General features: G+C 48.9%; 1 protein-coding gene across 5 annotated transcripts in view; it reads right to left on the bottom strand.

Moving 5' to 3' along the window:
* Nucleotides 1–349: 349 nt before the first annotated feature.
* The window catches only part of LOC144155216 (uncharacterized), a 112606-nt gene continuing 94383 nt past the window's right edge, over nt 350–18572 (bottom strand). For all 5 annotated transcript variants that reach the window (XM_077686533.1, XM_077686531.1, XM_077686535.1 and 2 more), the window contains exons 4-5: nt 13448–13548; nt 350–7455 (exon numbers count right to left, since the gene is read on the bottom strand). In XM_077686533.1, coding sequence (XP_077542659.1) covers nt 7186–7455; nt 13448–13548 — 371 coding nt within the window. In that variant the 3' untranslated portion in view covers nt 350–7185. The remainder of the gene's footprint in view (nt 7456–13447; nt 13549–18572) is intronic.

Here is an 18572-nt window from a genome sequence, read left to right as displayed (position 1 = left end):
CAACTCCTTGTGTACTGACTGGCGAGGGTGAATGCGGAGTGGTTACTCCTAAATACCTGAACCCGTTGCAGTGAAGCCCTTCACGAGCTGTTGGCGAGCGGCCGAAGTTAGTTTTGGGATGTTTGCAGTCTTTCCACTACGGTTACGTTCTTCTGCTAGAATGCGCATGTGCAGTGATTTACATCTCTCTCTCCTTTAGCTTTCTCCTTCATAACCTTACCGGTTTAGTAAGCGGGAAGGCGACGTACCAGTAGTTCTACGACTACTACTAGTAGTAATAAAACGATAATTAATGCATGCAACCGAAATGCATGACTGTCCCGTCAGCATCCGGATAAACACAACGGTGTGGGGCAGATGCACAGATTTATTTCGGAACACATTCACGCATGCAACAGCACAGACACTATTATGCAGTCTTACATTGAGACTCATCTGCCACGGACATATCTCTCTTATATGGCACGTTTTCAACATAGGAACTTCATACAAAGTGGAACACAAAATATCTTCACGTCCGGTATGGGCCACGGCCAACGGCGTGTCCTCCTCCAACTACTACACTGCTGCCGCTCACACACAGTTCAACAGACAACTTCGAAACACACTTCACTGGTCTAGAGGTATGAATGGGCGCACAAGCACGTACGTTCACTTTTTCACTAAAATGCCACTTCAGATGAACCCGGGCGCCCAAAAGGTTCCACACAGTGAGAATCGGTCGCCAGTACTCAACTTTCGGTGAATAGAAAAAACAGTGCCGATGCGTGTACATGTACATATACAAAGGAATCACACGACAGTGGGTAGAAGAAACAACATGCGAGGTTGTGCATACAGTCAGCCACAAATCAAACGCGAACAGGAAGATACAGCCAAATTCCATAATTTTTTTTCGCTCATCAATGTAAAATAATGGCTTGGTTCGGGCAAACTTGCAAACTTCACTATCATGAATGAACAATGTCATCGTACCGGGTTTATGGAAGGAAATCCCGAACATTGCCGGTTCACATTCATGTTCTGCGTTCGCACTTCATTCCTTGCTGACGGTGCGTACATACCACACCTCCGCTAACGGGCATGTCTCCTTGTCGCCGTACTTAGATGACACAGATATGAATACAGAATACTGCGCCGCTGTTTCTTCACTCACGAGACACTATACTGAAACGGTGGCAAGGTGACCACACCAGCTACCGAACACGTCTACGGTGGACGGGACCTCTGTGCATGTAGAGGAGTCGCCTGCTCATCATCTGTTGAATGGCTTGAGAATCCAAATTTTTGAAAATTCTTGTCCGCTGAGAACTATGTCTACATCACTGACAGTTTATCGCGATAGGAGCGAGACAGAGGGGGAAGAGTGCGAGAGGTGGGCAGGGGAGAAATGAGACGTATTTACGTGGCAGGGGCGAAATAAGTGTCGTCTTTCGACAACACTTGCAGAGGTTTAGAACCTAACATCTGATCTCCTCCCCCCTGCGGTCGTTTCGCATGGGCACTGTTTTCGTACACAGGGACGCCATCAAAAGATGGACGGGCCGGAATAACTATTCGCAGTACTTACTTTTTTTTTTTTCGATCACCTTCCTAAGTCGTGTCTGCGGGCTGATACGGTCCCGCGGCGTGGAAGCGCACGTGAGAATACTTTCCGCGTACACCGAGCAGCGTGGCAGTGCACTGGACACTGAAGCGGACGCCTCCTAGATCGGGGACTGGCGAGCAACTTCATTCAGCCGAGGGAAAGAGCAGTGGATCTGGGGCTGAGCTAAGCCTACACAGTTGGACGACAAGCCTTTGAGTTTGAGAGTGCGCTTCTCAGCACGCGATGCTGCGAGAAGTGCGGTATCTCGGGAGCAGCTAGACGAAAGTTTGTATAAGCCGGTAGATCACTCTGTAAAAGCTTGCAGACTACGGACGCAACCCCGCGCTGCCGCGCCACGCATACCGACCAGCTATGGCTAGTAGCTTTTCTTCGTGCTTGCGCCGCGTGCACAGCGCGTGTCACTGCGGCTGGAAGGAATGTTAACACTACTGCGCGGCTTTTGCGAGAACCTGATATAGATGACTCCGCGTGCGAATTTGTGCAGGAATTCAGGCTGTAAAATTCTACCTAGGTTTTACCCGATGCCTACGTAATGCAAATGCAGGCCTTCGAGCTAAGTCTGCAGTGTAAGCTAGAAAAACTGCTAATCTAGAACGAGATGAGTCGCGAATGCTAAACGCGAAGTTTTACGACTCGTGAAATGCAAGCTCCATGAGCTGCTACCAGCGCAGCCTAGATTATTACTTTTGCATTAATTAACCCCAGTAAAAACCCAGGCAGTGCGAAAATAACTCCTGGTGCAATGGAGGCGCTTGCCGATTCGCAATCTAATCACACGAGCGTGCGGAATGAAAAAAAAAAAAAAAAAGATTGAGATGCTTCTTTATTTTTTTCTTTTTGAAGACGAGACCAGCGGCTACCAGCAATATTAAATATAAGGCACAGCGACAAGCGTGAAAAGCGATGAAAAGGTTGGACCCGTCATACACCCGTCGCCACCTTTTATTTGTTTGTTTTCGCCACGACGGTTAAAGTAAATATCAATAGTCGCCAAACACTCTCCATCGGAGAGTTTAAAAGAAATTGAGTGACCGCTGGCGTCAAGATACTTGGTTGTTAAGTTTTGCGGATCAATTCAAAACTGATATAATAAATATATCGCCAACATGAGGCTTTGAACAGCAACAAACCTTTCTTGAAGATGTCATTTATTAAAGGCAAATAAGTCGACATGTCGGAGACAAAACACCTCGTCTTCAAATTACAAGGTGAGGGGGGCTGGAAAATGTTGTTAAATACGGGGGAAAACAGGAAAAAAAAAAAACTACGCCTGACACGCATCGCATTGACGCTCAAGGCAACACGACTTAACTTTATGAATCTCCGGCTTCTAAAACTGCTAATTATGCGAACGTCACTCAGTAAAAATAGAGCAGTTCACAGAACGGCACTGCCGTGTCTCCCACTAGATTTAAAGTAGCAACAGAATGAGGTGAAAACCAACCCTCGTAGGAATGTATATAAATTAAAACAAAAAAAAACTACGCGTTTGATATGTACCGAATTATCTCTAATTACCAAACGACGCGGAGTGAACGAGACGGCAAACTCGCGGGGTCTGCTCGAATAAACCGCAGACTGGCGAGTGCCGGGTCGTTGAGATCTGCAGCACTCGAAGGAAGTAATGGCAAACTTTTGAGAAAAAAAGAAGAGCACTACGAATCCTCGAGGCTATTCTGCAAGATTTCCTTTTGGCAGGAAAGCCAACAAAAAGACTCGTCAAGGCGACGTCATCGCGAAAGAAGTCGCGGTCACCTCGCGAATCAAGGAAACCTGCCTCGGGCTGAAGCGGCGATTAAACATTTTTTTCCCACCGGATACATACTACGAAGCAACGGTAAAATCTCGACAAAAAAAAAAAAAAGAAGTCATTAAAATAACTGTAATTCAAGTGCGCGCACTTTTAAAAATGTCTGCGTTCAGCAAAATTGGACCAATTAAAGCTGGGGTCAGGCCAGAAGTGCTAAGAAAGACGGCACCAAGCATAGTACGGTCACGCTGAACTCCACGAGTTAAACGTCACCAAGAAATAACAATTTAGACAGATTCTCTGCGAAGACGTTATAAGACTGGCGGGAGCGTTAAAATCAAACGACGCTAAAATTCGAACCTAGCTTGTTTTAGCTGACGCCTCGGGTCGTTTGGGCTTTCATTCAAAGCTTAAACATTTGAGAGCGTAGCACAGCCATCGCGGGAAAAGAGGTGTGCGCGCAGCACTTCTCGTAGAATGCCTGCATGGAAGCGTTCAAAAGAGTTGTAAACAAGATAATTAAAGAAAGATTTCTGCTAACTACAGCAGGCACATCGACCACGTACGGCGGAACCTCAAATCAGGATTAGTGGATGCCCCAGCCCTATCGCGACAAGCGGAAACGGCCGGAATTGTGTCAAATGCGAGAACAACTTTACGTGACAGTTGGACCATGAACGGGATGAATTACGTATTCACGGAATGATGTTTCCTACACCGCTCGGTTCCACAGCACAGCTGTATGCACATGTAAGGTGCCATGCCGTTAGCTCAAAGACACGATCCAGGTCATTCCTTGGCCTGGGTGTGCTTGGCGTTGATTTGGAGACAGAACACAAGCAGGAAATAGCCTCCACGCAAAAAGTACAGTCTGGCCGGAATGAAACGCTAACAAAAAAATATATATAATAATAATAATAAACGAACCAACCGCGCAAACGGGTAAGTTTTGGTTTTCAGAAGCTCAACAACGACGCGATTTCGGTGTATTGGCGATGTACGATGACCTGCCGACATTTTTTAATAAACTTTGCCAGCTAACTTTTACAGAAAGAAACTACGAAATCTGTGCGTTCATGTCGATTTTTTTTTTTCGTTTTCATTTCATTTCGTCCCGCTGCACATGAACGAGCGGTAGCAGAAGTGTCACAAAGCCGAAAGTTTACGAGTAAGTATCAGCTTTTGGACGATAATGGTCGGTGGTAACTGTAATCAGTGACAACATGACTTGCTCAGCGCGCAGGCACAGATGCTTGCAAAGCACAGCTACGGGATGATTTCGCAGCGACTCAAGAGGCAGTGGGCGACGATCAGTCATGACTTGCCCTCCCATCACTTGCCCTCCAAAAAACCACGGCTTTATGCTAACGTTGGCCCCGCAAAAGCTACGTGAAAGTGTAAGTGACGCTAAAACGAGCACTGCTGAGAGTGATGAGCAGGTCGCGGATGAATGGTGTGGCGTGAGCGCGGACCCGACGGTGCGAAGGGCAGCCGCCACAACTGCAAAGCGATCGCTTGATATGTTGAGTACCTTGTACAGTGCCCGCCGCAGCTGCGCCCCCTCAGCTATCGTCGTGCTGCGTTCGCAGGCTTGTGTCCTCTCGGAACGCGATTCCCGAAAACATACTGCGGGTGTTTTCAAGGGCTGCACAGTTCGTAATATCCCGCGCATGACGAGCGGGCCGGTAAATGGGAAGCAAAGAGAGAGGGGTTAAAAATGGCGACAGATTTGTGGACTCTGGGGGTAAAATACATTCACGACAGTCGGCGTCGACGCGCTACTTTATTTTGAGTACGATCATGCAAGATTACGCAGGCGGTTAGACGATAAGAGCAAAATGTCCCGTGACACTACGTACAGCAGGCTTAGTGCGGATTAGAAGCTGAAATGGAATTAAGAGTAACATTTTTTACCGAGGAATTAAACTAACTTTTGCAGACGGAAACAACAACAACAAAAAAAAAGCGAATTCATGTTCGTCAGCATACTATATTGGTCACGTCCGGTTAAAATTAACGTTGACCCCAAAAATTATACTATCATACACGATTAATCCATTTTATCGTGCATTACTTCAAACCTGTTACAATGAACATTTGGGGAACAAGTAGTACAGCGCACTTTTTTTTTACACTGAATAGTCGAATGCATATAACAGCCACCAAGGAACGAAAGAAAAAAAGAGCATGGGGGATGGCTACGGCAGAACAAAACAAACCACGTCTGGCTGTGCTTTCTTGCAGATAATATTTAGGAAGGCATGGCAATAAAACTTTGTGCACAGGGAACAAGACTGGTAAAGGGGGGGAAATGCGGCCAAACACAACAATGAGGCAACCGAAAGAAAACCAGCAGGCGGCTGCGGCAGTAGTTCGTCTCTTCCTACACACACATCATCTTTTTACAGGGAACTTGAAATAAATACTGTGTATGTGTACATATATACAATTCATTAGTATTCTGAAAAGCACCTGAGGTGAAGGGAATGATTGACACCAGCGCGCACGCGGCAACACTGGAAAACCCGTTGCCGCAAACAAAAAATAACACACACAAACAAGATACCAAAGAAATGAATGAACGAGCTCCACGAAGCCAGGAAGAAAACATACTCCGGCTGAGCTTTACGGCGAGGATAGAGCGATGGACCAGGGGTCTGCAGTGACGCACAAACTGGTGCAGACCTGTCTGGGAACAATGGGAGTTTTCGGGGCCAATCAACAGACGCCTCAAGCACGAAATTTGTCTCCAGTGACCAAAGGTGCAGAGTTCGACGAGCGAGTCGCTTCCCTCCCAACTGCAACGCTCCTGCCCTGACGACGCATGCATGCTAAAACGTATGTGTGCATTGCGATCGAGGCAAGTGTGATTGGAACAATACTTCGTAAAAATAAATACACGCTGCTAGCAGGACATGCCAGAAAGATGCGATTTCATGTGCATAACATACTCAAAGGTAAAAAATAAAACACGCGACACGCATCTAGAAGCGCGTCGCAAACTTCAGCCGCCCTTTTAGTCCCATTTCCAAGTACAACAGAGCGGGCGGGCTTCTTCAGGTAAGCGCTGTAACGTATCCGCTTTCTTTGGTGATAAGCGACACTTTAACGGAAGCGCTAAGACGACTACTCCGAGCATGGCTAGAGTTCCTGTTATTATTTCTCGGGCAGCAGAGTACGCGTAACTTTAAAGAAGACTAAAAATTGTAGCTATGACTGGGATACAGAGCAATGCCTTCTAGACAAAGAACAAAAAAGTAAAATGTATCCGCACCGCGTTATCAAGGCGCGATGAAAGAGACCACTCTATTTAAAGGTTAAAAAGAACGTCCCTAAGGCGAAATAGAAACTGCCAATCACTTTGCGTGAATACAGGGGTGAACAGGCCACGTGGAGGCTTCCCTGTCATCTAGTAGACGTAGAACAGGGTCGATGAGGACGAAAGTATCCCTACCAATCGCACAAAATGGGCCCGGCTATGGCTAAGCCGGGTTGAAGAAGGACAATTGGTTCTCGGCTGGCGACGGGAACTGTGCATGGGCACATCCCTCGACTATCGCTCCCCATTGGGAAGCGAACAACCGCGCACTTTCTTGTAGGGATCGCCCTTCTGTGGCGTGCGGAGTGCAAATGACTTAGCGTACGCCCAATTTGCCGGTGCCACGATGATAATAGTAATAATTATAAAACAGCTAGCGGGACAACGAGGAAACGACCTAACAGACTCGGTACGCATAGATGGAGACACTGAAGAGGTGGGGGGATGCGACTATGTACAGGTCGATGTGTCGTCCGTGGTCAGGCGCTGGCAGGCGGCCGGCCGGCGTCAGCTGTGGGCGCCCTTGAGCAGCTTGTCCCACACCTTCTGGGACACCTCGTCGAAGGGCTGCGGTGTCCGGCCGTCCTTGGGCCACTGGCGCTTGAGGAACATGAAAGAGAGCCACTTGCGCGGTGGCACGTTGCGGGCCCGGATGGGTTGGCCCAGCCGGTTGAAGCCGATGTACCAGTTCTTGTTGTGCAGCGACTGGAAGATGGAGTAGTGGTCCCGCATCTCCTCGCGAAACTCGCACAGCTTCTTCCGCCGGCTGAGCCGCCTCTGCGGGAAAAAGGATAACGAGACATACACTAACGTCAGATGCCACGTCAATTACAAGCAATCAGCGTTGTCCGTGCGAAGTCACAGCGGAGAACCTTGCTCCAATTGCTCCCACCGCGAATAAACCGCAGCAGACTCGCCGACATCATGAGCATAATCCACCAAAGCCTCGGACCATCGTGGCACGGGCATTATTGCAATACTGTATCTCTAACAAACCAGAGGAACCCTACGGAACAGAAGCATAAATTGGAAAAGGGCTGCTGTTCGCAAGACTGCGTGAGACTATTTTGCCAGAATCCAGTCATGCACGCCAGGCGCCCGCCCAACAAGCAGACGCATGTTATGGCAGTCATATGTGCATCTCTACGGTGACTAGTGATAGTCATAAGCCTTGTACAGCTCCTATCGAGGCTTGAAGACACCCTGAAGACAACGTACAGCTTCATTCGTTAGATTGACATTGATAGTAGTAACGACGATGCACGGTTTAACTCAAGTAGCACGTAATTAAGCAAAATAATTTGGGAAAAGAAAAAAGGGTGGTGACTCCTTAGGGACTTTCTCTCCCTTCTCTAACGCGTTGTCACCGGTTCGGCAAAATGAACTGGCTGGTGATGTTAAGAAAACCCGCAAATTACACACGATTGAGGGCGTACAATTCGAATGGGCTGCCGTTAAAAGGCCCCGCAAATTACAGAGTATTGTGGGCGTACAATTCGAATGGGCTGCCGTTAAAAGACCCCGCAAATTACAGAGTATTGTGGGCGTAGAATGCAAACTAATAGGCGCCGCAATTCAAAACAACTGTTTCTCTTCCAGTGATTAAACAATTAACAAATGGCTAAGGTGCGACACACGCGTGAAATCGAAAATCCCTTCCAGATTATAAACATTTACAACAGCTTAAAGCCACAAGAGCCGGGGAAGCGGCACAGTCTTTGGGCGGCTTTTGTAACAGCGCGATGGTTCTAAGGATCAAGCTTCAGCCACTCTCATTTTCGGAATTACTCAGAGTTCAGTGGGGTTCAAGTTGTTAAATTCTGCCCAATAATCTTTCGAACAGGAGTATCACCGCCTGAAACGAGAACGGAGCCCATGGCCACGTCCGGCACACGAGGCTTCCTGGTTTTGTTTGGCGATTACCCACTCCAGATCCCTGTTCGACCACGACTTTTCAAACGTGGTCAGTATATATACTGATTACTTGTTTTCCGCTACCCGCCAAAGTCAGTACTGGTGTGGTGAAACAAGCCATTAATTTCGGTGACTCTAGCGTTGTTTTCCGTAAAACGAGATCATAGTGCGTTACGCGATATTTCCGATAAAAGAAAAGGTTGTATAATGTCTTCATGGCTCCTTCAATGCATGAAAAGAGCCAAGCTGCCGTCCGGGAGCTCCGGCACGAAGTGATTTCCCTTTGAGCCGCCCTGTGACGTAGAGTTAATACCCAGGGAAATCTCTCAGCAGCAAGTCCAGCTAGCAAACGCTCAGTACAGCCTTGTAGTACCATTAGTTGCGCCCGCCGCGGTGGCTCAGTGGCTAAGGCGTTGTGCTGCTGAGCACGAGGACGCGGGTTCGATTCCCGGCCGCGGCGGCCGCTTTTCTGATGGAGGCGAAAAGCAAAAACGCCGGTCTGTTCGAGATTTCGGCGCACGTTAAAGATCCCCACGTGGTCAGAACTAGTCCGGAGCCCTCCACTACGGCGCGCCTCATCGCCTGCGCTGCTTCGGCGTGTTAAGCCTTACAATCAAATTAGTCAACCAACCATTATAGTTGCAACCAGCACTTATGCTGCTTGCAGAACATGCAGGGTATTAGTAGAACGGTTCGCAATGTGCCTCTTGTAATGTGCCTCTCGACCCGTCGTTTCAGGCAGGGCAGCCGAGTTCTAAACGTTTTGCACGCGCAAAATGTCCCGCTTTCACACGCTACCTCATGAATACCTATCAGCAGATAATTCCGAGCGCAAATCACGAAAATAAAACAAATGAAGTACAGCTGTCTGAAGGTTACGCCGTGTCACAATCTAGAATGAAAGTGGGAACAATTGGATTTGGATATTTTATTGCTCCTTTACTCGCGGGGATTTTTAACGGGCGAATATAGCACAAACTATAGGCGACGACCGGTTAAACTGATGTTTTACAAAAGGGAGAAATGCGAGCGCGTCCTAACTAAATATGGGCCAAGTAGCGCTCTTCTTTTTCGTTGGTAATGACTGCAGGCGCAGATAGTTTTGTTCATTCGTAAAAGTAGAGTCTAGAAAAGAGAACAGTGTCAATCTTTCACCTGCTCATCGTCGCTAGATGGCCGCTTTTTGAGCGGCCCTACAATTGCACTACGTTTGTCCAGCGGTCCCGGCTAGCGGAACATCAATTCGCTGAATACCAGTTGGCTTAGAACTCGAGTTGCATTACACTCGCGCTCCCAGCCCTTGCATAAGGCCCTTGGCATTGCGAGCAAAGGTGGTGTAAAGAGAAGCTCCCTGGAATAGCAAAAGCGAACAACCGAGCTACCACATTTCGCCTTCACCACGCAGCGCCGTAGCCGGAGCGGATCCGTTGGTGAACCACGCTACGCCGTTTGAAATAGGAAGAACACTAGAAAGCGAAAGGGGACGCGAGACGATGCTTCCAGGCTACAACTTCTTATCGATACGCGCAACAACCCGGATCGTTTTCCACGCCCGTGCGTCACCCACGGAACGAGGCGATTTCCCTTTCGAAAGGAGCTGCATGGTTTCACGCAGACCTCGAAGCGCTCCCATGTTGTTCTCGCGCCTTTCGATGCCCACCCATGCGGGGATAATTCGATACCCTGGGCCCATTTCCCTCGCTGCTTTAATGCTGGGAAAATTATCGCGATAAAGGGAGCGTGAAGAGCCCAGTTGCGACCTTGATACCTGCGAAATTTGATAGGCGCTGCGAGCAGCTACAGAATCCCAGTGCACGGAACAGGTCAGGGGAGCTGGCGGAGGAAAGGAGCCGGCTGTAGCGGCAGGCGCGGAAGGTAATACACGATGGACGAGGAACGCTGGCAAAGAAAAGAAAGCGGCGCCAATATCGGCAAAGAAGGATGATTCCCATCGCGCGGCGGCGGCCGACATGCGCGAGCAGCGGCGGAGAAAACGCGGATGCGAAACTGCCGCAAATAGCGCCGCATTTATCTTGGGGCAAGAGCGCGCACGTCACCCTGCCGCGTGTGCGTGGCTAACCACAGTGGGCAAGAAGCCGGGGCCACGAATCGAGCGCCACGTTTTCCGGCGCCCGCGGTGTTTACCTTTTTACTTGGCTGTCTCGACTGGCCGATATCGCGCTTCGGCGGCCCCGCCGAATCCAACCAAACAACGTCCACACCACCGAACTCCCGGGGCTTCACGCTCGACCCTAACGAACAAGGCCGACCGACGGCAAGATGCGAAAAAAAAAAAAAAAAAAACGAAAAGAAAAACGTGCCTTATAGGGGGCGGAAACGAAAAAATTAGTGAAACGCGCAGAAAGAAAACGATGCACGATCAGACAAGCGCTCCAAGTTCTTTGTATGTTTCTTTCCTTTTTTTCCCTCAAGCGTGCTTTAGAAGTCGGCCGCCCGAAAAGCGCCACGTTCACGCCAGGACCACGCTAATGGTGCAACAACCAGCGAGAGAGTAGCAAGCAGGAAAGGCGAGCCGGAGAAAATTTGGCTAGCGTGGCTGCCAATAAAATGAGCCACTATTCAATACCACAACGTACGAGTGACTACGGCAGTCGCTAGTTCCAGGTTATGTTCTCGCTCTCTTGCAGGGGTGACAAAGCCAGAGTTCACGACTTTATGATGGGCGGGCGCGACTTCCTAGTCTGTCTGTGCTCGGCAGCTGAAATCAGGAGGGGAAAGAAAGGGAGTCAGGCTGGACAGAGAACCGCTGGACCGCCATGGTAGCGGAGTGGCTATCGAGAAACGGGACTAGAAGCACGAGAAGGCCGATAACTAGATGGATGGACGAGGTGAGGAAGTTTAAGGCAAAAAGTATACGCGCACACTGCAGGCAGGAGCGGTTGGAAGAAAATAAAAGTAGAAAAGGCCTTCATTCTGCACTGAACATAAGAGAGAGAGAGAGAGAGAGAGAGAGAGAGAGAGAGAGAGAGAGAGAGAGAGAGAGAGAGAGAGAGAGAGAGAGAGAGAGAGAGAGAGAGAGAGAGATGCAGCTAAGACTAATTACACATGTTTATCATTGCAAGCTCGAAAGCTTCGACCACTACACCCGATAGGTGGCGCACACGCATGTACACCGCGAATCTGTGGCAGGAAGCCGAACGATGCTTCGGCAAGAAAAATTAATCATCGAACGGCATCACTTTTTATGAAGGAGAAGATCCACAGTTCGCCAACGTCTGCTCTTAGGTGTCCACAGGAACCTCAGAAAAACGAAACAATGGACCGCAATTCACGCTATGAACGTGGTTGGACATCCAAGCCAAACGGGAGCACGACACCAAACACGGTGGACCATGGCTCAGTCCAAACGAGTACAAGAAACACACGACGGTTCGTAAATTGAGGTATAACATATACCCCTCAGTTTGCTAGCCTAATGAAACAAGAAAGGACTTTTTTTTATTATCATTCTAGAGGTCAAACATGGGGCTTTCCGTTTCATGGTAGCTTTGAGAGGCTGCTAGAATGGCTGGAATGAAGCTGGAATGGCAGCTCCATATCATGCGTACTAGAACTGCGACCGATAGTTATCCATATAGTATCTGCTCAGATAGAACTTCCCACGGTTATGCAATCATCCGAGCAGTTAAAAGTCACAGTATTTTGTTTCCGGATAGTTGCAGCCACTTCCTGCAACCATGCCGTAGTAGCCCTGATATTGACAGCAGGCAGGAATTGCGAGTGGTTTACTACTTCATGGTGGCGTAATTAATCCCAAAAAGAAAATAAAACTCGGCGTGTTAGTAGAGGCGTCTTTGCGATCAATTGTCATGTAATTTGTTGAAGCATAGATCCGATAAAACACACGTCACATTTATTTCTGGTAACCCCATGCCCCCCGTAAAATCCAATGTATTGGCGACAGACCAGAATTTCAACATCTTTACAGCTGCACAGTGAACTGAATTATGACAAGTAAATGAAACTCGGCGTAACGGTAGAGTCGTCTTGGTGGTCAATCTCAGCATATTTTTTTTTTTTTTTTTTGCCACGATACGTACACTTAGATTGAGAGCTGAAGAGCATTCGCGAGAAAATGGGCTTCGCCGCAAGGCGTCTCCCGGCCATTCAACCATTGGCTGGTAGCGGTATACAGCTTCGCTCTAAAAATGCGCGGACTAAGTCCAGGTTCAGCCGGGGCAATGGAAAGTGCCATTCATGCATGGCGCTGGCTGAGGTGACACGAGAGAGAACTTTCCGAGAATCCATTCCGGCCGTTCGTATCCGCAGGAACCGAGAGGGCGTGCGGGCTGCGCTTTTACGCACCGCGAGCGGGAGCGGCTACCGGGACAGCGCCACAGAATCTGCGGGCACGGGCCATTAAAGAAAAGGCACCCTGGAACTCGTTCGCCGAGCCTTCGGCATGCACACGCGGCTAACGAATACGTCGTCCCCTTCGATTTCGCAAATTGCCGCTTGCGCCGACTGCCCTCGTGCGGCCCCGCGCGTTTTTCCGGCAATGAGGTGCAACGGAGCCCCCATGCTGGCCGCCGATGTCCGTCTGGCATGACTGGCGGCGGAAACTTGTTGCGCGCGCAATGGGATGCTGGAAGATGCGGCAGTAAATCTAGTGGCGTGCGCGCCGCCGCTTTGGTCCGCACAGAGGCCGCCGCGGTGACGAAGCCGACGTCGTTTGTTACGGCGTAAGTGGCGCCCAGCGCTCAAATGCCTTGGGGCCGCCCAGCAGGCTTGGCCCGGGATGAGTGTTTAGCCTAATAGGGGCGCCCTAATGAGCCCTAATACGGGGGGCGGACTCGGCGAGATGTCTTAATAGAGCCCGAGTGACAGGTCTTACCTTGTTGACGAGCCTGCCGAGCTTGTTGAAACACAGGAAGGTGCCGTTGGAATGAATGGTGAGCGTGGAGCCCATGCCGACCGATGTCAGCACCAGTTTGCCTGCGGCGAGAGAGGGGGCGGTGGATGTGAGACAAGTGCCGCCATTCCGGAGCGCGCAATTACAAACCGGCTGCTGCCGCTGCTTTGATTCCCAGAGAGCCACGACCTCTGGCCGCTAGTCTTTACCACGAAGAATTTAGCCGCACATTCGATCGACCTTTGCTTCATGCGGCAGTGTGTTTTTAAAGGGACGGCCGCTCTCCTGAATGGACTCTTGGAGACCCGAGAGGGGAGAGGCTTCGCCCGCATAAATTAAATGGAAGTACAGAAGGGAAAAGCAGTCAAGAGACTTCGGCCATGCACTTGAAACACAGCTGCGGGGAAAAAAAATCATAATACCTTGCATTCAACAACTAATGAAAACGTGGTCATTCCTGGGAGGTAATCAGACAAATTACGATTCTCCGGCGATGGGCCAACCATGCCTTGGAAATTTATGACCTCACTTGTACTTACGTACCACATTAACGGTCTTGATCTGTACGTATCAAACTGCCCAAAATATATTATGTATTAAGCTCCGGTGGAAACGTGATAAGGTACAAACACGCTTACACGTAGGAACTATACAAAGCTCGTACAGGTCCGTATACGGACCTGTACGAGCTTTGTATAGTGGCGCTTGGCGAAAGATGCTATAGCATCTTTCGCCAAGCGCCACTACCTCAGGGGGTGAAAAACAGCGTGAATGTGTTGCACGTGAGATACCTCGCTGGATGCAAACAGATTCAAAGCACGAGTTCGTAAGCAGTAAACGTTATCACAGCGGTGTCATTGCCGCACGAGCTACCATGGACGTCGTAGCTCCCCCGTAACTGGGCCGTCGCCTGAGCTTACTGTCGGAGCTGGAAGCGCAACAATTGTTTCAAACACGAATGCCACGCATCTCTTGCCACCAGCCACGTTTTCCCTTCCCACCTGTTCGCACGGGGTTACGATCTGCCAAAGGCGCGTGTGAGGCGTCGAAAACTACGGGCACCCTGGTTGCGGGGAAAACCTCCACACATACAACACTGAACGCGTTGCCATGTTTATCTCTTCGTCGTTGTTTGCTCACTGCGCAATCTTTCCGCGAAACTTCCCACTACGCGAGTGCGCCAACTGCAGTGGTCCACAAACACGAGTGCAAGCGTGATTGTCAGATGGAGTAAAACGATCGGGGGAATCACGAGGAACCTGACGGGCTGGGCAAACAACTCCAGGCAAAAGCCAGGGGCTATATCTCGCCCGAGTCGGCCATGGACGGGTTGGCGCTCGGTTTACGAGGCTCCAAGGCAAAGTCACACTCCGCTGCGCTTCTATAAAAGTTACCGAGAAAACAGTAAAGAGCGCGCTTTCGCGGGTGTTGAGCAACTGACGAACCTGAGTCGGAACAAACATATTATTAGGGAAGAAGCACCTTAGAGGCTCGGGCTGTCGGCGTCTCCTGTCGTCGTCATCTCCTGTCACCGCGGTAAATCAAGTTGTGAACGATGGTCAAAAAACAAGCATATAATGAATAAAACCGGTTCAAAATAAGCTAACATGATTTAAACTAAGTTAAAATATAGTCATAATCAGGATTTAATTGCATTAATCGCAGAAATTTGTTAAATTCCGTCTCATAATTGGTTTCAAACGCCAGGTTTTCTCCTGTAAAGCATACTTAGCATGCTGCGGCGTGTGACACGAAGACAACTCACGGCCAGCCTGTCTCTCATTTAATTGCTTAAATCCTGTTCAACGCAAGAGAGGGCGCCACCGCCTCAGCAATCGCGCGATTGCTCTTCCCACCGGAGCGCCTTCCGGCGCCTAGTCAGCGCGCGCCGTGTGGCAAGAGAGAGGCAACGGCGCGCGTTGGCTCCAGAAAGGCTCATTTCTGCGATAGACACTTTCTTGTTAGCAGCGATTTGGCTGTGGGAAACACCGCCGCACACTGTTTGCTTCGCCCCTCCTCAGGTTTCACGCTATAGTAGAGATGGCCCGGTATTTTTTCTTCTGGCTTCTTTCGCGCCTGGGGCCGTATTCAATATAGTAACTGCAACAGAACACTCACACTTAGAGAGCAGCTGGAAACCCTGATTCCCTTGAAGAATTTTCACGTCCCCGTAATTTGTCCTGCAAATTCGACGGGCGTGCAGTCAGCACTTACCCAGATATTTCGCGTGAGATCACGGTTACTTCTGACGTGAACCGAACAAAGCGCTTTGAAGACAAACGCAGCAGAAAACTTCACTGCTCCGCTTCCTGCTTGCCGAATGAAGATCCTCAGAATGAGCAGCAAATTCGCTCGCACCGTTGCATCTGTGTTGAACGCTACGGTACTTCTGTATCTTTTTTTTTTTTTTGCTCTATTGTACTCGCTTAAGGGTATGAAATCTTTACAACAGGGGAATGAAGGTACTTTTTTTTCTTCTGAGTAACTATTTGATTCAATGTAGTTTTTTAATGTATTTTTGGCAACGTATTTCCAATACGTTGTCCAATGTATTTTTCCAATGTATTTTTGGCAACGTCTATCCGATTCGCCCTTCTAATAAGGTGCGTACGATGATAAGGCGATGAGAACAATAAGCTGAAATGTATGGATGGTAAAGGAATATCGGTCAGTGCTGACGCAGCGATTCTAAATGTAGACAATGTGTTCAAGAGACGCCACCGACAGCCCATCCTCGGGTATTATTAGCCCTTCTCACAAAGCCCATGCTTCCTTCACTAGGGCGTGCTGGCAAAGTGTGTTATCAAAACCTACAATTATTGAGACACACAAAAAATGAGTGCACATAGAAGGAAGTGTTAGCGCATCTGACGTTGATATGCGTATTTCCAGCGGTCTCAGTGTAGCTGTTCCGCACCTGATCTGATACCATGCGGAGGAAACAGTAAATGAAGACGAAACGAATAGACTACGCCCTGCTAAAACGTAGCAGCTTTCGCCATACCCTTTCGCATAACCCTTCGTTCCTCCCACCACCTCCTTGTTTTATACGCAAAAATGAGGGCTCAAATATTTATTTACAGCGGCAGAAGTATGCGAGAGACTAACACGTTTTCACGTCGTCAAACACACAATTCAAAATTTTCTGAAAAGAGTGTTTCACTGCACGCATATTCACAATGGGGGAAAACCAACCTCATGCAGGACGACATGATTGGAAGCGTAATGCAAACCAAAAGCTAGTTTTATAGAAGCAGTTCAACATAGAGGCTCGTAGGTGTTGTTCGCGAACTGGCCATGAATTAAGCTCAACGTAAACGCCAAAATGCACGCTCTGTAGGTACTTCAACCCCAAAGACGTTTCGGTTTTAAAGAATGTACGCTGATACGTGATGGCGATGGCTGTCTGCTTAATGATAACCTGAATATGATCTTCCGCTGCTGCTGAACTCACATCGCGCGTTCATTAATTGCTTGGTACTTTTGTACGACATATTCTTACCGCACTACAGAATGATCCACTTTATGTGTATTACAGTCCGCACAATGAATACACTACGAACATGAAAATGTGTCAACCCAAGCACACGTTTCGGGTGTTACTTTTATACACGTTAAATAGGGGCGACGTGGTTGGTTTATAAGTACTGATGGAATGCGCGGTGAAACTTCACGCATGCATCTGAAATTATCGTTTCGTAACTCATTTATTCTGTCTCATTAAAAAGTTAATATTTCCACACTTTTTTTTCAACAACCGCTGATTCCATAAAAACAAAACTTATCCCACCCACACAGCGCAACCATTACGAACATGTGGCAACCGTTGGTCAAAATGAAAGCATAACTTGGCAAAACACGATTCTGTTTTTTACATTTGAGGCAATCATCGCATTGCTCATTTTCTTAAAACTGTGCTGTACAATGCGGGACAGGCGTAAACATAAAGGTATCGAACTTCTGACTGTCCAGTTTGCATGCGTCGTGACAACATCACCATGCAAGGCAACCCTACAATGCGGTGGCGAGCTGTTCACCTGTCTTTCTCGTTAAACCCTTCTTGCAAAGACTGCCCGACTATGCGGGTGCAGAAGGTTCCAGATACATTGGGGGCACAAGTGTTATTTGACCTGCAACGTGTTTCCTGCAGCAAATGGCGAGCAAAATAGTTCGAGTTAGACAAATTGGTGCTGACTGAAGTCGGCCTCTGTGAAAGCCGTTGGAATATTTCCGCTTTGTTCAAAATTTTCAGTTTGCGTTTCATTCATTGCTGACTGCACATCAGAAACGTGCGAGCTGGTTGAGCTGCTTCGCGGACCTGAGCCGTTACCCGCTTTGAGTATATAGGCTTGAGAATCAGTTGAAGAAAGACGCGGTACATGCCCTGCAATAAAAAAGACCGAAGGTACTGAGACCTAACGCGGAATAGATTCGAAATTAACAAGGGAACTGACGCCATCATGTGCGAAATAGGGCATCTGGAGATAGTAATGTCCTAACCCTACAGAATCCAGACAGAATGTAGAAAGTGGAAAGCGGTTTCAGGAGTACTCTGCCACCAGACGCTTCCGATCAAGTTTGAAGGCAAAGGACAGTGGTCAGCGGTGCTGCATGCAACCCAAGCGCTCCTATCGAAGGCCAACGGCTGGAGGATGACACGGCCGATATCAGGCTGCTGCGGTGCAGTTCCGGAATTGCAAGGAGAGCTCGACTTCGAAACAACCACACCCGAGGGACTTTGAGCACCACAAACGTCCAAGGTTTTGTCCGAGAAGGAAAAGCGAAACGGCTCAGCGGCGCAGGGCAGAGAAACGGCGAGGCCTCTATCAAGGCGGTAATGAAGGTGGAGGCCCGCAGAAAATGAGGGCCTCACCGCGAGCGTTCTCCGCACGGAATGGGTCGCCGCTGGGACCACGTGGCAAGCATGCCCATCAGAAACAGTGACCCCACGTAATAAACGGGACGAAGGTGCGCGAGAGTCAACGGTCCTGTATACCTCAACGACCTAAAGGCAATCCGAGAAGTGCCAACGGGCTGCACGTGCGGGCGTGCATTTGAACATCGAGATGCGAGCCGAGAATATACACGTACTCGAGCCAGCCACGAC

Source organism: Haemaphysalis longicornis, unplaced genomic scaffold (genome assembly GCF_048455015.1).
Source record: "Haemaphysalis longicornis isolate Haplotype H1 unplaced genomic scaffold, Haemaphysalis longicornis Haplotype H1 scaffold_1, whole genome shotgun sequence".
Classification (NCBI taxonomy): domain Eukaryota; kingdom Metazoa; phylum Arthropoda; class Arachnida; order Ixodida; family Ixodidae; genus Haemaphysalis; species Haemaphysalis longicornis.
The sequence above is the reverse complement of the archived record's forward strand: the minus strand, read 5'-3'. Positions and strand labels throughout refer to the sequence as shown.